This window comes from Cavia porcellus, unplaced genomic scaffold (assembly GCF_034190915.1).
Source record: "Cavia porcellus strain 051 isolate PalLab524CR breed Dunkin Hartley unplaced genomic scaffold, mCavPor4.1 scaffold_6, whole genome shotgun sequence".
NCBI classification, from domain to species: domain Eukaryota; kingdom Metazoa; phylum Chordata; class Mammalia; order Rodentia; family Caviidae; genus Cavia; species Cavia porcellus.
Window position 1 is genome coordinate 94,039,974 of NW_026947489.1, and position 20,837 is coordinate 94,060,810.

General features: G+C 57.5%; 3 protein-coding genes across 5 annotated transcripts; 1 reads left to right on the forward strand and 2 right to left on the reverse strand.

Moving 5' to 3' along the window:
* Positions 1-374: 374 nt before the first annotated feature.
* Nt5c3b (5'-nucleotidase, cytosolic IIIB) lies at positions 375-5,815 on the reverse strand. Of its 3 annotated transcripts, none has more exons than XM_063251580.1 (6): positions 5,789-5,815; positions 5,604-5,702; positions 3,171-3,249; positions 1,865-1,959; positions 1,123-1,335; positions 375-746 (listed from the first exon to the last, which is right to left on the reverse strand). In XM_063251580.1, exons 1-6 carry the CDS (start codon positions 5,798-5,800, stop codon positions 471-473), a joined length of 774 nt encoding a protein of 257 aa, XP_063107650.1. In that variant the 5' UTR covers positions 5,801-5,815; the 3' UTR covers positions 375-470. The 3 variants fall into 3 exon arrangements, with proteins under 3 accessions (XP_063107650.1, XP_063107652.1, XP_063107651.1); XM_063251582.1 differs by adding an exon at positions 5,230-5,299 and having other exon boundaries at positions 5,439-5,814; XM_063251581.1 differs by having other exon boundaries at positions 5,230-5,814.
* A 1,854-nt stretch (positions 5,816-7,669) lies between these two features.
* On the forward strand, positions 7,670-12,864 carry Klhl10 (kelch like family member 10). Its single transcript, XM_003466974.4, has 5 exons — positions 7,670-8,010; positions 8,621-9,110; positions 10,093-10,710; positions 12,222-12,371; positions 12,457-12,864. Exons 1-5 carry the CDS (start codon positions 7,715-7,717, stop codon positions 12,829-12,831), a joined length of 1,929 nt encoding a protein of 642 aa, XP_003467022.3. The 5' UTR covers positions 7,670-7,714; the 3' UTR covers positions 12,832-12,864.
* A 146-nt stretch (positions 12,865-13,010) lies between these two features.
* Klhl11 (kelch like family member 11) lies at positions 13,011-20,248 on the reverse strand. Its single transcript, XM_003466975.5, has 2 exons — positions 19,665-20,248; positions 13,011-18,577 (listed from the first exon to the last, which is right to left on the reverse strand). Exons 1-2 carry the CDS (start codon positions 20,201-20,203, stop codon positions 16,996-16,998), a joined length of 2,121 nt encoding a protein of 706 aa, XP_003467023.1. The 5' UTR covers positions 20,204-20,248; the 3' UTR covers positions 13,011-16,995.
* Between the last annotated feature and the right edge of the window lie 589 nt (positions 20,249-20,837).

The window sequence follows — 20,837 nt, forward strand, 5'->3', positions numbered from 1 at the left end:
CTGCCTCCAGAGCAGGTGTGAGGACCCTCTCTTGGGGGCTGTGTTTCTAAAATGGTGGCACTGGGCAGAGAATCAGGGTCTCCAAGCCAAGGGAGGGCAGGGACCGTGGTCCAGATCCAGGATGTAGGCCACCCCTTTGTGATCACTCTTTTACCTCCTCTGGGCCCCTGGATCCTTTGTGGCCTTTGGTCATGTGTTAGTGGCCCTGGCCAGGACACAGGAGGAGGAGGGCGGGGCCTCTCAGGTCCCTGATGGGGCTCACAGACCTGGCCCCCAAACCAGACCTTTCCCGGCGGATGCCTGGCTTGGCTGTGTCATTGACAGGCAGTCGCCCCTTTCTGGTTTGGACCCCCCCCAACCACAGCACACATTCCTGGGTTCACAAACTCTGTTCCAAGGAACCGAGGCCCCTCCAAGGTTCCAGGGCCACCGGACGGCACAGCTTTTATTTTTTTCTAGGGCAGCGTGTTTTAACTCACAGCTGTGTGCCCTTCTATTGGGCTGAAATGCGGCTTTTTTACAAAAGCCTCCACTAGTCGCCCCACATGGGTCTTGGGCAGGAGACACGGAGGGAGAGGGAGGGGAGGCAGATGTGCTTGGGCGCCGTGGTACACCTGCTCAGGCGTGTCCTCGTGGCCCCCTGGGCACAGGATGTGCTGCAGCAGCCCGTTGACCACATCCAGCATCTCGTCACTCTCCAGCACAGCATCATAGGCCTCCAGGTAGCGCTCCCGCTGCTGCTCCACCTGCAGGCAAGGAACACAGTGCCCAGGGTGCCCACCCTGGCCTGGGGATGGTGGGTCACCTGACTCCACTGCCTGCCTAAGGGCTACAGGGTCCAGCTGTGAGACACAGCCAGCAGGCAGCAGGCAAGGGCTGCCACAACCGACCCTCAGACAGAGCCTGAAGGCTACAGCAGGAACCCCAGCCCCCAAGACGGACGTCATCTGGACTTTGCTTGGTACCTGCAGGAGCGCTAGCACCCCCGAGTCTGTGCCAGTGGGGTAACTGGCCATCGCCCTGGTCCTCCACAAGGTCACCTGTGGCCTGAATCTGGCTGGTGCCCCTGGCTGTACCCAGCACTCTGGTGCAGGCCCTCAGGCTCCGCCCAGCCACACTCACCTTGTCGTTGAGGAAGCCGACCTTGAGGATGTCCTGCACCCCAGGAACCCCGTCAGCCATGCTGCGGTCCCCCAGGGAGTCCCCAAGCAGCAAGATGTTGGTTCTGCCCTGGAGCTGCCGGAAGTAATTGGCGCTGCTGCCCACAGCGCTGTTCTTGTTGAAGATGTGAATGAGCGGGGCCTTGAACCCCTGCAGGAGCCCCTGGGTAGAGAGCTGGGAACAGGGTGGGGGTCAAGGACCATGTGGTACTGGCCATGCATTGTCCACCACAGAGGGACAGGACCCAAAATGGCTCAGACAGTGCCTTGACTGCACAGGAGGCCAAGGTGGGCACCCAGTGGCCGGATTCGGCATGCTTTTCTAGATAACCTTAGCATGACTTTTGCAGAGTTCTGCTGAGCCTCATCCTCAGCACTGTCTATTTTTTATTTTGGGTCTTGCTTAACTACCCAGACTGGCCTTGAACTTGGCAATCCTCCTGCCTGAGCCTCCTGCATACCTGGGGTTACAGGCTGGTTCACTGTTCGCACCCAGTAGTGATGGCCTGCTCTTGGGGACCGGGGATGGGCCAGGCTGCTTACACACCAGGACCCCAGCAGGAGGCCTCAGAGAGTGACCATTACCAACCGACCACAAGCAGAGATGACCTGGGCCACCACCCTGGTCCTCCTGGAGAGGCGGAGCTGGGAAGACAGTGCCACGTGGGTCCCCACCCTGCCTGCCTAGCCAAGCAGGGACTCACGTCATCCCCTAAGTCCATGTAGTTGTACAGGATGTGGATATTCGGGTGCAGCGTGCCCCGCTGCCAGATCACTTTCTCCAGGATGTCACCGATACCTGCAGAGAAGATGAACAGTGGACGCCATGCTGGTACAGTGTGTCAAAGAAGGTCTTGTAGCCCTCCCTGCAAGACGAGGGCTCTGTGTGTCACTGTCCTTGCTACTATGCTCTCATGAGGGGTCTAATGAGGTAGCTCAGGTTGACATGAAACTCAGCAACCATCCTGCCTCAGCCTCCCCAGTTCATAAGCCACCGAAGGCCACCCTGAGCTATGTAGTGGGACATTGTCACAAAGCAGGCTCCAGCACAGAGCCCTGCTCAAGAAAGGTGGACAGGCTGGGCGTGGTGGTGTACACTTGTAATGGCAGCACTGGGGAGGCTGAAGCAGGAGGGTCACAAGTTCAAAGCCAGCCTGGGCAACATTGTGACTTAGCCAAATCCTCACTCACAAATGGAAATGCTGGCAAATGGTGTTTAGTGGCACTCCACTCCTGGACAGCCATGGAGCCCCAGGCAGGCTGTTCCCCAGCCTCCCAGGGGTGAACAGAAGTTTTAGGCCAGCTTTTCTTGTGTGGGTGCTGGGATAAAGCCAGCACTCTGCCCTCTGCCCCCCAGTTCTGGTCCCAGTGGAGCTCACCTGAGCATCGTGCCCCACTCCCTGACCACCTCTGCGATCTGCAGCCATGAAATACTCTGTCCACACAGCAGCTCGTGTGCCCTGGTCCACCTGGGTCACAACCCAGCCCTATGTTCAGGAGTTGACCACAGGTGGGCCCCTCGGAAGGGACCCTGGCCATCTTTAAAGGGAACAGGGCACATCACAACCCTAGTACTCAGGGAGGCTGAGGCAGGAGGATCTCAAGTTTGAGCCAAGCTTGGAGTATCTTGGCAATACAGTGCGACCCTGTCTATAAATTAAAAATAACCAAAGGGCCAGGGATGTCGATCAGTGCAAAGGCCTTGGGTTTAATCCCCAGCACTGGGGATACTCAGGGAGGGAAAGCAACAAAAGGGAGGTAACCACGAGGTGGGATGGGGTGGAAGGTTGGGGAAGACTGCAGATGTCTGTGCCACTGACCAGGCCCTGTCCTTCAGGGCTGGGCTGCTTTCCAACCCAGGCTCCTGCTCTCTGCCTTCTGTCCTGGGAGGATGCGGCCGTACAGCCCCGTCCCACTGCTAGCCCAGGAGTGGTAGGTGAGATAGCTGCAGAAATGTAGGAGTGCGCATGCCCGCCCCCCACTCCATCCGCAGGCGGCTCACCACTCTACCATGTGGGGCATCTTCTCCTCCACGGGCCGCTGCGGGTCGGTCTCGATTGGGATAGTAGTGGTCAAAGTGCGCAGTGAGCTGCGTGCGACAGACACAGGGGAAAAGCCATACACGTGAGCGGAAACCGGCAGCCCTCATGTTGTGGGCCAGTGATCCCCGCTCCTCAGGAGGCTGAGGCAGGAGGTTTGCGGGGTTGAGGGCAGCTTGGGCAGCACAGTGAGATCTCAGACAAAAAATCCAGCTTCCAGGGAGAGCTCAGTGGCACAGGGCTTGTCCAGCTTGCTCAAGAGCCTGGTTCAGTCCCCAGCAAGACAGGATAAAAATAAAAAGGGCTGGTGATGTAGCTCAGGGGTACAGTCTCCCAGGGTTCCATCCTTAGCACCGAGAAAAAAACGAAACAAACCCAACTGCAGGCAGGAGCACACGCCTCCAAGTTGTTGCCTGGGGTTGTACCATTTACAAGTCTCAAGTTTTTCCTTAATCCTTTTCAGACTCAGTTCTGCCCACCTGATGAAGTCCAGTGGGCCAGGACCCCTCGAGTCAACCATGGGCTCTAAGAGTAAGCGAGACAAGGGCTCACTCCTCCCATGGGTCGGGATTTATGATGTCACTGGACTTGCAGACTGCAGCGTTTCTCACACGTGGATGCTTCCCAGGGCGCAGGCCAGACTGTGTGAGGACCAACACTTCCCCTCTGAGCAGCTCTAGATTCGTGTTAACAGTGAACATTGGGCTGGACATGGTGGTGCACTCCTGTAATCCCAGCACTTGGGAGGCTGAGGCAGGAGGATCACTATCACAAACAAGGCAGGAGTGAAGGCTTAAATCAATGAGACAAATGTGATTTCAGGGCTCCAGGAAGATAAAAACCCTCCAGCAGACTCTGAGATTCTCTGGAGGCTGAGACAAAGAACTTCTCTGGGCTACCCCTGTTTATCTGGTTTTCAAGTTAAGTAAGAGCTTAAAGTGTAGGACCTTGGGAGTCACTGAAAGACTCCAAGCAGTGACCTGCTCTTAGGAGACCCGCCTGACCTCTGGTCTACATTCACTGTCACAGGGGTGAGATGCCCGCAGCTGCAGTCCCTATTTAATCAATGGGGCAGGTGTCCTCACTGTGGCCTTGTCTTGTCCTCCGAGACATCAAGCCTCACAGCACACTGCAGGCCTCAGCCGAGACCAGCGATTCACAGAGGCTTACCGGTGAATCCACTGCCTGTCCCCAGACAAGGGGCCTCGGCCTAGGACTCATAGGGAAACAGAAAACCAAGTGATTAATTCTAAATCCTGGGGCTGGGGATTTAGCTCAGCGGCATAAGTACCTGCCTTGCTAGCAGGCGGTCGTGAGTTCGATCCCCGGTACCGATAAAAATGAAAAAAGACAAAAAAAAAAAAATTCTAAATCCTGCTCAGAGTGGCTTTGCAGTGGTCAGACCACTGAGAGTCCAGAGCCAGCCTGCGCCACACAGCAAGACCCTGTCTCAAAACAAAAACAAAAGGAAAGGTGCACACCGAACTCGTGCTTTTTTTTTTTTTCTTTTTCTTTTTGCAGTACTGAAGATTAAACCCTGTTTCAAAAACAAACGAACAGAAAAGACCACATCTAGCCAAGCAAGTGTGGTGGCGTGTACCTGTAACCCCTGCACTCTGGGAGGCTGAGGCAGGAGGCTACCAAACTTGAGCCCATCCTAGGGAATTCAGCAACTCAGCAAGACACAGCACAAAATAAAAAGGTGCTCAGCGCAAAGGCCCTGAGCTCAACCCCTGGAGAGAAGAAAAAATAAAGTACCCAATAGGAAAGGACCATGTAGGCCTGACGCCACCAATTTCAAAAAGGACCGGTTTCCTCGGGTCCTAGGGTGTCTGCGCTGCCCGCTAGGGTCTAAACCGGGACCTGGGAGCGGGGGCTGCGCACAGCGGCAGGGACCCACCTGCCTGCAACACTCCTCGCTGATGACCTTGCTGTTATCCAGAATATCTGGAAAAACAAAACTCCTTCCACCTATCCCTTAGATGTTGCCGTGCCGCCCACCCTGGGCAGGGAGGGCAGGGGACACTCACTGTAAGAAGAGGGACAGCGCTTCCCGCCATGCGAGAATTTGCTCAGGGTCAGGTCGAAGTCGGACACCACCTGCGACAGGGAGAGCGTGCAGTGCCCACGGGACGCCTGGGGGGACGGCCAGGGTCGGGGCAGGGCGGAGGAAGGGGGACACGGGGAGGGGGGGCACGGCCTGGAGGGATGGCGGGAGTAGGGGAGGCTGCAATACTACCCTTGGCAGTGAGGAGGCAGAGTCGTCCAGGTGGAGAGGGGACCCATGGGCTCCCTATGTCCCTGGATGGGCTGGAGTGACCGATGAGACCCCGAAGTCGCAGGGCTGGGGTTCGCAGTTGCTTTCGGCACCCAGTGTCCGCGCAAGACCCTCGCTCCCGTGTACCTGCAGGCAGCCGCCCTCGGCCTTACGCAGCGTGCGCAGCGGCTCGTGCATGAGCCCAGGCCGTCGCATCTGCACTGTGGGCGCGCCCAGGGCCCGCACCTGTGGGGTGTGGGGCGTGGGATGCAGATGAGCCGCCGCGGGGACCCCCGAGCTCTCTCCCCAGGTCTCCCGCACCCGCGCAGCACCTCTTCGGCCATGGCTGGCTCCACTCTGGAGAGCCACGCCCCGCGGCTGCACTGTGCGCGGGCGCCGTCACCACACCAGCCGCAGGCTATGGACACAGTGTTCTGATGGGGGGGGGGAGCAAAGGGCCTCTGGGCCTCCTGCTACCCCCACCGACCCCCACCTCCGGACTGGGGATTGGTCCCAAGGGCGCTCTACTACTGCGCTACTTCTCCAGCCCTTTATTTTTTTGACACAGGGTTTTGCTGAATTATCCAGGCTGGCCTCGAATTTGTGATTCTCCTGTTTCAGCCTCCTGAGCAGCTGGAGTTACAGGCATAATCTTCTGCCAAATTTTCCGGAGCAAAAATCCCAGCCACTGGTCAGTCCAGAGCTGGTGGTGTAGCTCCACCTGGCTGATCCCCAGGGTGGGCAGAGTGGTTATGCAGGCATGGTGGGGCAGGCCTGTTACCCTAGCACTCTCAGAGGCTGAGGCAGGAGGATCACCAGCTCAAACCCAGGCTGGGCAACTTAGCAACTTGTCTCAAAATAAAAGCTAAATTTAAAAAAGGTTTGGGGATGTAGCTCAGTGCAAAGGCCCAGGGTTCAAGCCACACACTGTAAAACAAAAGAAAACAGGGGTCATTTCCAGCCTTCACATTCGCATGAATCTCTGCTGACCATGGGGAAGTTGCCAGGCCTCTTCATGGAAAAGGTGAGTGACACATCTGGGGCTGGAAGACCCCAGGCAATCGAGCAGCAGCAGATTTATTTTAGTTTATTTTTTCAATTCATTTTATTTAAAAGAGAAAAATAAAATAAAAAACTGTAACAAAATTTCAAAACACATCAGTCAGGGGCAACAATGGTATCTACATTGCAACCCCTACTGTCACCCCTGAATCATTAACCCAGAGCACAAGATACCGCAAGCAGCAGATTTTTCGAGGGCCCCTTCTCCCATCTTTTTGTGTGAGACATGTAGTTGAAGAGCTGAACTCACTACTACCGGGGGCTAGCCTCAAACACCCAGGGATCTGCCTGTGTCAGCCTCCCTGAGTGCTGTGATCACAGCTGAGCGCCACCATGCCAGTCCTACTCCCTGCTGCTTGGGGAAATTGCAGTAAAGAGGGGTGGACCCGGGCTGGGGATTTAGCTCAGCGGCATAAGCGCCTGCCTTGCAAGCAGGCAGTCGTGAGTTCGATCCCCGGTACCGATAAAAACGAAAAAGACAAAAAAAAAAAAAAAAAAAGAGGGGGACCCAGGGCAGCTGCTGCAGTAGCAGGAACCAGAACAGCCCAGAGGGGGAACCAGGAAGTAAAGTCAATCAAAACTGTCCTGTGGGGCCAGGGGTTTAGCTTGTTATAACTATATATATAAAAAACACCCTCATAAGTCTACTCGGAGGCAAGAAAAAGATCAAAGGTAACTCTAAGAGCAGAACAGGATGTCTTCCTAATCTAAACTTGCTTGTTTGCAGGGAAACTGGCTTGTTTCCAGGGTAACTTGCTTGTTTGCAGGATATGCCTTCCCCCAGAGGATGTTTGCCTAATCTAAACTTGCTTGTTAGCCCAACCCTTACCTGAACCTTGCTCTTCCAATGTAATCGCAGTGTTCCTGTTCTATAGTGCGCCACAAACCCACCCCACTCCTTGCATTGTGAGACCAGCGGCTCTTCGTGGTTTTACAAGATAAAAACCCTGCCCTTTAGCTGTTAGCACAAGCTCAGCAGCATAAGCACCTGCCTGGTTCTGAGTTCCATCCCCAGTACCAAAAACCAAAAAAACCTGTCCTGTGGTGCTGGTGACAATTCTCAGCAGGGACCCAGGACAGGTGGGAAAGGTGGGGCACGGAGTTCCAGAACCCCAGGGAGCAGGTGAGCACACAATCCTGCCATGACCTCACTGCCCCCGAGGGTTCTGGAACTTGGGCTGCCGGCTGGGCCTGACATGAAAGATGTAGTAGGGAAAGGGAGCGGCAGCTGCCTGCAGGGGCCCCCGACCCTCATTGCACCCCGGAGAACAGCCTCTCCCCGCTGGTCCCCGGGAGCCATGGAGATGGAGGGCGCCGCGGCCTCCTCCCGCTTCCCCCAGCCTCACATGGAGAGGAAGATGAGCGCCATGACCTGCGAGATCTTCAACGAGCTCCGGCTGGAGGGGAAGCTCTGTGACGTGGTCATCAAGGTCAATGGCTTCGAGTTCAACGCCCACAAGAACATCCTCTGTAGCTGCAGCTCCTACTTCAGGTGTGGCCTCCCACCAAGTCCCGGAGGTCAGGGCCTCTGGCCTCCTCCATTGTCCAGGGCTCAGCTGGCTTCTGGTGGGGGAGGGCTCAGGTCTCTCACCCAGGTTCCAGCTCAGACCCCAGAAGAGACCTAAGCTCTCCAGGGCACAAGCATTCTCACACGCTCCAGGCTAAGGGGCTAAGGTGGGGGACAGGGAGCAATGGAAATCCAGGAGAGGTGGGAGGGGCCAGCCAGCCAGGGCATCATGGTCAGATCACAAGGACTTTGTTTCTTCTTTGGCTGGTTCCAGGAATGGAATGCAGCACCTTTGTGGTGGGCTGCATCCCTGGCCCATCTTTATTTAATATGATTTTTGATACAGCATCTCATTAATTTGGCCAGACTGGACTCGATCTTTCGAGCTCCCCTGCCTCAGCCTCCTAGATGCTGGGGTTCCGGGCTCCAGGCTCACACCACGTCACTGGGTCACAGCGCACTTCCTTGGGTCAGCTGAGTTGCGACACACTCACTGTGGGCTTGTTGGAAAATGTTCAGGGTCACCCCCAGGAGAAGAGGCGGGGTGGGGGGGGGCGTGCTCCCTGGGGCTGCCAGTGCCTCTTGTCCTCTCCAGAGCTTTGTTTACGAGTGGCTGGAACAACACGGAGAAGAAGGTGTACAACATCCCTGGCATCTCCCCCGACATGATGAAGCTGATCATCGAGTATGCGTACACGCGCACCGTGCCCATCACCCCCGACAACGTGGAGAAGCTGCTGGCGGCCGCTGACCAGTTCAACATCATGGGCATTGTGCGGGGCTGCTGTGAGTTCCTCAAGGCTGAGCTGTGTCTGGACAACTGCATCGGCATTTGCAAGTTCACTGACTACTACTACTGCCCCGAGCTGCGGCAGAAGGCCTACATGTACATCCTGCACAACTTCGAGGAGATGGTAAAGGTCTCAGCCGAGTTCCTGGAGCTGTCGGTCACCGAGCTCAAGGACATCATCGAGAAGGACGAGCTCAATGTCAAACAAGAGGATGCTGTGTTTGAAGCCATCCTAAAGTGGATTTCCCATGACCCCCAAAACAGGAAGCAGCACATCTCGGTTTTACTTCCTAAGGTCAAGTTCACTCACTCTTTGGCAAGGCCCAGTGGCTCTTTTCATTCGGAGGCAGGGGATCGATGGGGCACCAGATTGCCCAGGGCTAGGCTCAAACTTTGGGTCTCCCTGCCTCAGCCTCCCAGAGCGCTCACTCTTAATTCACCTATCCCTGCGGGATGGTCCCTGAGAGACACATGCAAGTGTCTGGCAGTCCCAGGGCTGTATTTAAATGCACTGATGCAGAAGCTGTCTCCCCATTCTCTGGATGCAGCCGTTTTCTTTCCCATGGCGTTGCAAGCTCTTTCTGTCCTGGTTTTATAGCCTGCGTCCTCAGGGTAGCGGGGGAGGGGAGGTGTTTACCCTTTTCCCATTCAGTAAGTCCTATGGGGCTGGATGCCACATTGTGAGTGTCGCACCGCTGTAGCCCCGAGCTGTCCATTCGTGTCGGTTTACATAGACACCTGCTCAGTTTCTGAACAATCACTATGGCGGCTGCTGGTCTTCATAGTCCTGGGTAGGCAGTGACCGTGGAGTGGGCGTCTCTGTGACCCTGCCTGGTGACTTTCTCTGCTCATTCTCAGCACCCACGTGCACCCCCAGCAATCTATTTTTTTTTTTTGTACCGGGAATCGAACTCAGTACCTGACGCTTGCCAGGCAGGTGCTTATGCCCCTGAGCTATATCCCCTCTATTTTTGCAGTATTGGGATAGAGCCCACAGCCTTCTCGCTGAGCTATATCAACAGCCCTTTTTATTTTGGGGGGAGGACACAGTCTCCCTAAATTATTAAATTTCCCAGGCTGGGGCTCAGACTTGGCGATCCTCCTGCTTCAGCCTCCCGTAGTGCTGGGTGCTAGTGTGATACAGCTCAAACCAAATAGTCCACCCATGCATTATGCCTTTAAAAAGAGATCCGCCACCAGCCCGCAGAAGGGATGCGGGCCCAGCCGGGTGTCGCACAGCCCTCCTCACGCGGTGCCCGTCTGCGCCCCTCCCCCAGGTGCGCCTGGCGCTTATGCACGCCGAGTACTTCATGAACAACGTGAAGATGAACGACTACGTCAAGGATAGCGAGGAGTGCAAGCCGGTGATCATCAACGCGCTCAAGGCCATGTACGACCTCAACATGAACGGGCCGTCCAACTCGGACTTCACCAACCCGCTCACACGGCCGCGCCTGCCCTACGCCATCCTCTTCGCCATAGGCGGCTGGAGCGGCGGCAGCCCCACCAACGCCATCGAGGCCTACGACGCGCGCGCCGATCGCTGGGTGAACGTGACCTGCGAGGAGGAGAGCCCGCGCGCCTACCACGGCGCCGCCTACCTCAAGGGCTACGTCTACATCATCGGCGGCTTCGACAGTGTCGACTACTTCAACAGCGTCAAGCGCTTCGACCCGGTGCGCAAGACCTGGCACCAGGTGGCGCCCATGCACTCGCGCCGCTGCTACGTGAGCGTCACGGTGCTCAGTAACTTCATCTACGCCATGGGCGGCTTCGACGGCTACGTGCGCCTCAACACGGCCGAGCGCTACGAGCCCGAGACCAACCAGTGGACGCTCATCGCACCCATGCACGAGCAGCGCAGTGACGCCAGCGCCACCACGCTCTATGGCAAGGTGCGGGCCGGGCCGGGCCGTCGGGGGCGGGGCCACCGCGCACCTGGCCCTGCACCTGCGGAGCTGTAGCACCCGCCGAGGCCGCTGCTGCGCATGCGCACTCGCTCCCACTCGGTGCACACACCACCCCCCCCCCGCAGCCTCACGGACCCGGGTTTGCGGGGTCGAGGTGGACGCCCCTGGCTGGAGCTGGTGTGACCTGTGCTCCTTTTCTCATCCTCTCCCCTATCCCGTCCTCCTTGACAAAGATCTGCCTCCCTCCTGATTTCATTTCCTCTTTTATTTTGCTCTTTATTTACATTTTGGGTTTCTCCTCTAAGAGAAACATGAGATACTTGATTTCTTTCACTGGTCATTATGGCCTCAAGGTGCAGCCATCTCCCTGCAGATGGTTCAAGTTTACCCCTTTTAAAAATTTCATTTATTTATTTAAAGACAGGGTCTCATATGTAACCCAGGCTCCTGAGTGCTAGGCTGACAGTCATGCACCACTAATGCTGGGCAAGTTTACCCTTGGTAGAGGCAGGGTCCTCCTCCGCGTGTAAACAACTTCTCTCATCCACGTGTGTGGGTGGACATATAGGCTGCTGCCCAATTCAGGTTTTACTGATTGTGCTGCCGTGAGCACGGGTGTGTGGAATCACCATAACATTACAGCTTCACTGCTTGTGGGGCCGACCTAGAAAGGGAGCAGCAGAGCAGCACCCTCGGGTTTTCCTGAGAAAGCTCCATGCTGATTTCCAGGGTGGGGGTGCTGGCTACATCCCCCCAACAAGAAGGGCCTCACTTTCCCCTGCCTGTCCAGCCGCCTCATCAGGTCCGGTCCTTTCCAGAGGGAGGTGGAATCCTAGCCTTGTCATTTGCATTCCTCTAATGCCCAGAGGCCTTTCGGGTCCTTTGTACTTCACCTCTGGACATTTTTCCAGTGCAGGGCTAGAGCCCAGGCCCCGTGCTTATCACTGAGCGAACATCCTCAGACCTTTAGATTTAGGATCACGCTGAGTTGCACTGGCTGGATTTGAACCCACCACCCTCCTGCCTCAGCCTTCCAAGCAGTTTAAACACTGCTGTGCGCCACCACACAGGGCCCTCCCCTATACTTCAAATTTTGTCCAGATCCCTTACAACAGTGAAAAGCGTGTACAAGCGTGGGCACAGGCTTTACTGGATCGCGGAGGGAATGAGGGTAGATTTTCAGGGCAGGCACAATCCTCTCACCCCTTTGCTATCCGTGGTACGCAAACCCTCAGACACGGAACCTGAGGGCGAAGGGCTGGCGATGCGCACTTCTTATTTGGGTGTCTGCCGACTCCGTCTTTGGGACCACTTCTGCTTATTAAAAAACTATGCTGGCCGGGGATGTGCGAGGTCGTGAGTTCGATCCCCGGTACCAAAAATAAATCAAATCAATGAAATGTAAAGAGGCGACGCGGTGCAGAGGTGAGTACTCCCAGGAGCCTGGGTCCCCGGGCTGACCGGGTGCCCTCACCCCCGCTGCCCGCTGTCCACAGGTGTACATCTGTGGCGGCTTCAATGGGAACGAGTGCCTGTTCACGGCCGAGGTGTATAACAGCGAGAGCAACCAGTGGACGGTGATCGCGCCCATGCGCAGCCGGCGCAGTGGCATCGGCGTCATCGCTTACGGGGAGCACGTGTACGCGGTGAGTGGGGGGCCGCCTGCCCCGCCCCTAGCCGCCCTCCCCCACCCGCTGCTCTCCGTCACCCCAGCTCTCCCCGACCCCGCAGGTGGGCGGCTTTGATGGCGCCAACCGGCTGCGCAGTGCCGAGGCCTACAGCCCGGTGGCCAATACGTGGCGCACCATCCCCACCATGTTCAACCCGCGCAGCAACTTTGGCATCGAGGTGGTGGACGATCTGCTGTTCGTGGTGGGCGGCTTCAACGGCTTCACCACCACTTTCAACGTGGAGTGCTATGACGAGAAGACGGATGAGTGGTACGACGCGCACGACATGAGCATCTACCGCAGTGCGCTCAGCTGCTGCGTGGTACCGGGGCTGGCCAACGTGGGCGAGTATGCGGCACGCCGCGACCACTTCCCGAGCCTGGCGCCGCGCGACGAGGTCAAGTACTCCGCCTCGACCAGCACCCTGCCTGTGTGAGCCTCCGCAGCTAATAAAGCGCCTAAGCAATCAGGGTTACCTCTTTTTTATAATAAATGCAGTGTTGAAACTTGGCAGAGTGCTGAAATGCTCAGCCCGAGGCCGGGGTGCTCGGAGGCAGCAGGGAGAGGCAGGGGACCCCGCCACAGTCCAGGGTCCAAGGAAGAGAGAGGCACAGCGCGTCTGCACCAGGCGTTTATTGGGAACTCGAGGAGACTGGGCTGACAGCGCCCGGAGCAAAAGCAGGCCACCCCCACACAGCACCACCGCTCCACGGTCCCCTCACCAGCTCCCCGACCAGGAGCTCATGGGGTGCATGCCTGGCTGAGGGCCCCACGCTGCCTACTACAGACTTGGCAGGTGACACGGCTGAGTATGGAGCAGGAGGTGAGCAGCCGCAGCCCGGAAGGAGCCGGGCCACATGGCAGGGATCTGCAGGCTACGGCACCGTCACGTCACTGTGGAGAGCACTAGCTAGGGGCTGCTTTGTTCTCATGAACACAACACAGGCCACAGAGCGGAAGCCTCGAAGAGCAGCAGCCACAGGGTCTCTGCTCAAGAAAAGAAATGCCAGGGCTGGGAGCCAGGTTGTGGATGCCAGGTGGCTGAGGAGGCGGCCACGACTACCAGATCTCTGCTTCTCCAGTGCAGGCGGCCAAAGCCCTGGGCAGGGCTGCAGAGCCTTTGCACTGAAGCTTAACTCAGAGAAGGAGCAAGGAAGGGTCCTGCAACTGTGACTGAGACTAAGGTACTCGAGGCAGCTCACCTGCTGTCTGCTCCACGCCTGCTGTCTGCTCTACAAGTAGCCGGGGGAAGACTCCAGCATCATCTAACAGGCACTCTCCACCAGGGAGAATAGCGCCACTGAGGTTCGCCAGGGGACAGGGCACAAATGCTGCCCTCTAGCTAGCTGTACAAGGCCAGTGCCATGCAAAGTTTTTGGTCCCAGAAACTACAAAACCAGATGAGCCAGGCTAGGCTGAGTAGCACACACTTGCAATCCCAGAACTCAGGAAGCTGAGGCAGGAGAACTGCTGTGAGTTCCAGACCAGCCTGGCCTACAAAATGAGTTCAAGGCCAGCCTGAACTGCAATGAGCCCGACTAAAAAAAAAAAAACCCCAAAAAACCAAACATAAACCAAAACCCCCCAAACCCAAAAAACAAGCCAGGTGATCCACGCTAAATGCCCATCTGTTTCTGGAGCTCCCAGCAGTTACTGCGGAGCTGGCTCTGTGGAGCAGGGCTGGTTATCGATACATAAGGCGAGTCATGCGCACACAGCAGCGGGAGCCGAGGCTCAGACCGCTCAGGACTGACATTCTCCACGGACACTGCCGAGCTGGGCTGTGGCGAGCAGAGAGAACTCGGGAGCCACAGCAGAAGCAGCTTTCCCCCCAGGCTATGCCCTCACTGCCTTTGATACAGGCAATTCCTCAGCTTCTCTACCAAATGAAAACAAAACCAGTAACAGAAGGGTTTGCCTGCACAGGTGGTAGGCTGTTTGTTTTTTGTTTTGGTACCAGGATTGAACTGACAACCTCGCACTTGCCAGGAAGGTGCTTAGGGCACTAAGTTAAACCTCCGGCCCTTCCTTCCTTCCTTTCTGAGACAAGAGTCTCAGGGTGCAGCCCAGGCTGGCTTCAAGCTCAAGGTGATCCTCCTGGCTCAGCCTCCCAAGTGCTGAGATTATAGGCATGCACCACCACACCAAGCAAGGTGTTTTTAACTGCTTACTTCACCCAGCACAGTTGTTAAGTTTTCCCAGAAGGGAATTTCCTCCCTAAGGGCCACCACAGAACCATTTCAAGTCCTCTAACCTACCAGAATGTCAGCCCTGAGCAGATTTAAGTCTGGTTTCTTTCCATGGTGACGTGTTAGTTAGGGGATCTCAGTCACACTCCTGGACCAAGACGGACAGACCAGCCACGCGGGTGGCACACCTGCACACGGCCATGCAAGGACGGACTTACCCTGCTGCCCGCACCCGCTGGCCAGGCCCTGCGAGGCGGAAACAACAGTGTCAGTCAGGCCTCTCCTTCGGCTCCTCTGCCAGAGCAGAGTCCTGGACCCCCATAGGAGGAGGCTACCCCACAGAGGACGCCATTGGGCTGTCAGAGGACAGAGCTCAGGGACCAAAACTACCGAAGTAGCCCTCTCTGGAGACCCATGGCAGCCCCGCTGCACCCACCAGGACAAGCAGGCTGGGGTGGGAAGCCCCAGTGCTGGCCCCCACTCCCGAAGTGGCTGAGGGACCCCTTGAGGCAGGGAGTCCACGTGGCTGCCACTGAAGCTGTAAAGAAATGGACACCAAGGACGAGGACTGGGGACCAGGCGGTGACCCACCCTGCAGACTCCCACCCCACCCAGCTTCCCTGACAGTCACTAAAAGCAGCGACAGTGAGACATTCTAGGGACATTGTCCTCAGGTCACACCCGAGAGCTGAAATGGACTGATCCCAAGGCCAAGGACAGTAGAAACTTTAGGTTGTGCTTTTCTTTCCTTTGATGTCTGATCACACAGTAAGGTGAAGCCGGAGGCCTGGGAAGACAATGCCGCCGTGCTGCCGTGCTGGGGCTTCTGCAGCAGCTTCCGCAGACCCAGACTTTCCCAGGCCTTGCACAGGCATCTGGGAGACTCCAAGTGAGCTCTTCCGTTTTTGTGGGTTTGGTTTGGAGACAAAGTCTCACTGCGTGGCCAGGCCAGCCCTGAACCCGAGGGGATCCTGCTTCAGCCTCGGCCTGAGCGCACGGATGTTCAGCGGCTTCCTGTGCTCATCACCGGGGCTGGGAGTGTGTGGGAATCAGGGTAACTGACAAAATCAACTGTCAATTGCACGACAAATCTTTTAAGAGCTACAAATAGGCACCCAGATTTGGCATTCCAGGCTCACCTGAGTTCCAGGAACTCTGGGCACCTACATAAAATGTGACAATGAGGCCCAGAAGAAAGGGTTTTCCTGGGCAATGATTTTCTGAAGTGTTATTTCCCGGGAATGTCTGCCTGGCAAGCTCAAGGTAGAGTTTGATCCCAGTACCAAATAAGAAAAGGGTGAGGATGCTCATCCTAACCTGTTCCTACCCATTCTGAAAAAAGACCTGACCCAGAGTGCGCACTGGGAAGGGATGAAGGCCGCCGGCCGGGAGCCCTGCCACCCAGGCCCACACTGCCCAGCGAGCTGCCGCTTCTGACTCCCTATGCCTAAACAGGCCTCCGAGGGATGAAGCCAAGCTCACCCTACACCCTCCTCTCCTCAATCCATTCTTCGGGCCACTATGGCCATTTCAGAGCCATGGAGAGCTGCTGCCTCAGCTGCCTAGGGGCGGACGTACCCAGAACGAGAATAACAACAGGATTACAGAGCAGGAGGCCACCACGCATTCCCAGCGTTCTGTCCCCATCTGGAAACCTTAGTGCCAACGCCCAACACAGCCCGGCTGGACTCTTGTGCTCTTTCCGCCCAGTGTGGCCTTGGTACTGCACACCTCTCCTGCAGAGAAGGGCCTAACGTGTCGGTGCTCATCTTGTGACACCAACCGTTATGTAAAAATGAAAAAGATATCAAAGGAAATGTGCAAATAACGTAGGGCTTAAAGCGTGTTGTAGGTCTAGGCCCAGGGGAGGGCAGGGGAGTTACCTCACTGGCAGGGAACAGTGAGTATGTGGCCCTGCTCCTCCCACTGGTCCTCAGGGAGCTCTCACTCAGTGGTTGTACACACACAGACATGCACACGCAGGCTGGAGTGCACACACAGACATGCAAACGCAGGCTGGGGCGCACACACAGACACATGCACATGCTGGCTGGGGCACACACACAGACACGTACACGCAGGTTGGGGTACACACACAGACACCTACACCCAGGCTAGGGCGCACACAGAGACACATACACACAGGCTGGGGCACACACAGACACGCACATACACAGGCTAGGATGCACATATAGACACACACACACACAGGCAGGGGTGCACACCCAGACATGCACACATGGGCTGAGACACACACGTAGACACACACGCAGGCTGGGGTGCTCATACAGACACACGCACTGAAGATGGACGCAGGCCCCAAGCAAAGTACAGGTCCCGGGTCCCCGCCCTGCACTGCAGCACGCAGTCCTCCCGTCCTCCTGTCCTCCTGTCCCAGCAGCAGCAGCGGCTCAGCACTCGATCTGCGAGCTGGGCGCTCGGCGCATGTTGAGCGCATGCCGGTGGATCTCCTGCATCTGTCGGATGCGGTCCTTCTGCCACATGAGGTTCTGCGGCATGGGGTAGCGCTGTGAGCCGTGTAGGTAGCGGTAGGGGATGCGCACGTGGCAGGCAGCGGCGCGGCAGCGGGGCTGCGGCATGGGCGGTAGCAGCAGCCAGCGCTTGCGCTCAGCACAGTAGCGGTAGGCCTCTTTGCGGTACTGCTTGTCGATGTCATCACTGTTCTTCCAGCCGCCGATGATGAAGACGTCATCCCGCTGGTAGCACACAGCGGCGCCCTCAATGCTCAGCACCTCGGGGGGCAGGCTCTCCAGGATCTCATCCGATGGGGGCCCGGTGATCTTGCGAACGGCCTCTGCGTTTTCCATGGCATAGCTCTTGGGGCAGCAGGATGCTGTCTGGTAGAAGTTGGAGCCGGCCACAGCCATCTGGAAGCAGCAGTAGTTGTCGATGAGTGGCAGCGAGGCCACGTCCTGCCACTGCCGTGTCTCAGTGTCATAGCAGGTGATTACTGCCTTGAGCCCATCCTCTGCATCCCGGTCCACGGGTGTGCGCGCGGCGAGGTATACAAAGCGGTCCTCCACAGCCAGTGCCTTGACATCGCGCAGGATCTTCGGGGCCGACTCCAGATTGTGCCATTTGTCCAGCTCGGGGTTGTACACCGTCACATCCTTGAAGCCGGGGCTGAAGTTGCCGTGGCCACCAATGCTGTAGAGCTTGCCCCGGACCTCGGCCAGCCCAAAGGAGTGCTTCCGGGTCATGAGGCTGCACACGTGCTCCCATGTGTTGAGGCTGGGGTTGTAGCGCTCCACGGTCTTGGCAAAGCCTGGCTCCATGGAGCCTGCCACGTACACGTAGGACTCAGTCACTGCCACAGCGTGCCCGTCCAGGTGGTTGTGGATATGTGGCAGGTTCACCCACCTGTCCTCGGCCACGAAGTAGCCCACACACTCGCTCAGGTAGTCCCCGCCCTCTGACACACCACCGATCACCATGATCACATCCATGTTCTGCCCGAAGCGCGGCAACAGGGACAGGGGCACGGCCGGCGGCTGTAGGGCCCCTGCCTGCAGGTCCTCGGCCCGCAGCGCATGCCGCTCCACGGCCTCGGCCACCAGCTTCACACATGCCTCACTGCCGGCCACCAGGCGCTCGGGCTTAACGTGCCGCGTGAGGTAGGTGGGCTTCATCTGGGACAGCCGCAGCAGCTTGAACAGCTCCTCAAAGTAGCGCTCCCGCTCCTCAGCGTTGCGCTGTACCCACTTCAGCACGGTCTCAAAGAGCACCTCCTCGGAGTCCACTGTGATCTCCAGGTCAGACAGCCAGTCCCGGAGCAGGTGGAAGGGCAGCGTGTAGAACTCCTCATCCTGAATGACCTTGCAGAAGTTCCTGCGGATCATGTCAGCAGCCTTGAGGGCCAGCTGGCTCAGCGTGTACATGTGCGCCAGGCTGTGGATAGCTACGCAGTTGGACAGGTGCAGCTTCTTCTTGAGAAACTCGCCGCAGAACTCCTTCAGGCGGATCAGCAGGAATCTGAGTGCAAGCAGAGGGGCTGCGGTTAGTTTTCCACCTTGCCTCACTTTCTCAAACAGGCGTCCATCCTCCACCCACCCAGCAGCCCCTCCCCATCAGGGGCCTCAGTGCATCTCCCTTCTCCTTCCATCACAGGCCACCTTTACACTGCCACCACTTACCAGTGGTGGTGTCAAGAGGGACGAGGCTTCCTTTTGTGCTTGCTCCCAGCAGGATCCTAGCATCCTGGAGCCCAGGGTTCCACCACCTCCCCAAGATGCTCACAAGGTGTCTGCTGCCCAAACCACCACCCCACCCCCACCCAGCAGCCTCCGGACCCCAGCCAGCCACTACAGCGTGCCTCCCTCCTCCTCCCAGCAGCAGCCTAAGCCTTGCAGACACACAGCTTAGAGCAGATCCTTTCTCTCCTTGGCTTCTCAACACACACAGGTAAAATCCACGTGTCCCCCAACACCCCATCTGCAACCACCAGATCCAGCCATCCTGGATTTTTTTTTTTTTTTTTTTTTTTTTTTTGAGACAGGGCTCTGTCTGCAGTGAAGACTGGCTTTGAACTCACTTCGATTCTCCTGCCTCTGCCTCCCGAGTGCTGGGATTACAGGAGTGTGCCACCATGCCGGGACAGGAATTTTCCTACAAGACCCTTTGCTCTGCCAAATAGGATTCTGCCTGGGGGCCTGTGCACTGCCCCAACCTTTTCCCCTATCTTTGCACAACCAGTTTTCTCCCCCTTCACAGATCACTTTAAATGTCAAACTCCTCCAAAACGTCTTTTTTCACTTGCTGCTATTCATTTTAAACTCACGGCGCTCCACCACTTAGTTACATCCTCAGCCCATCTTCTAACTTTTTGACGTAAGGTCTCACTCATTCGCTAAACTACCCAGGCTGGGGATGAACTTTCGATCCTCCTGCCTCAGCCTCCCACAATGCTGGGACCACAGGCGTGCAGTCCTGTTTAACTCTGTATTTGGAAACGGGGTTTCATTAAATTGCCCAGGCTGGGCTGGAACTCGCGATCCTCCTGCCTCAGCCTCCCAGGTCTGTAACTGGGAACAGCACTCGATCGCCCCCGCCGCCTGCGCACCTGTCGGCCAGCTCCAGCACTTCGTGCACGCTGCCCGTGCTGACGCGGATGCGCCCGGTGTACATGTACTCGATCACTGCCTCCACCGTGTCGGGCTCGGGCCCCGGCTCCGAGCTCCACTTGCGCATCTCCACGCGGCCGGAGCGCGACTCGGAGAACTGGCCGGAGAGCAGCGGAGTGAAATACTCGGTGGCGGCAGCCAGCACGGAGCGGTGGGCGCGGAACTCGCGGCCACCCGCGCCGCCGAAGCATAGTGTGATGTCGCAGAAGAGGCCTTGGCGCCGCTGCTCGTTCTGACGCCACGACAGCTCCGAGCAGTGCGAGCTGCACTCGAAGTCCTCCGCCTCGGGACCGGGGTCGCCGCCGCCCGCCTCCATGGCCGACAGCCCCGGCCCGAAGTCCACCGTGCCATTGCCCCGGACCTCGGCGGCCAGCCCGGCGGAGCCAGCGGCGGCCGTCTCCATGCTCTCCATCTCCAGCACCTGCAGGGAGGCGGCAGCGGCAGCTGCGGCCGCCGCGGCTGCTACAGCCGCCGCCATCTTGCCGCCGCCGCGCCGGCCCCCAGACGCAGAGCGCGGCGCCGTTCCAGCGCGACACAGAGGGATTCTGGGAATAAACAGTGGGTGCGGAGCGGGGCCTTGCTGCGCCTGCGCTCGCCCATTGGCGCGACACACAAGCGCTACGGCCCCGCCGGAGCCATCGCACCACGCATGCGTCATCGTACTGCGCTGTCAGCCCCGCCACCTCCGCGGGTCGGACGCGCGACGCTCCTTGACTTTTGTCGCTGTAGTGAGACACTCGCGCCGCATCGAGTTGAAGCCCCTTGGACCATCACCCTTGCTCACCTGTTGTTCCGAAGTGATTTTGGTTTTCCACTTAAAATATCTTATGGAAAGTCAGGCGTGGTGGTGCATGCCTGGAATCCTAGCACTGGAGGCTGAAGCCGGAGGATCGCCGCGAGTTCGAGGCTGCCTAGGCTACAAACCAGATTCTGTCTTAAAAGCTTTGGGTTCCAGTTCTCAAGAAATCAAGTGGCGGGCTGGGGATATAGCTCAGCGGTACAGTTCCTGCCTGGCAAGTGCAAGGTCCTGAGTTCGATTCCCAGTACCAAAAGAAAGAAAAAAAGAAAAATGACTGAAGAGAAAAACTTTTTAAAAAGGAAGGCTGAGCCCC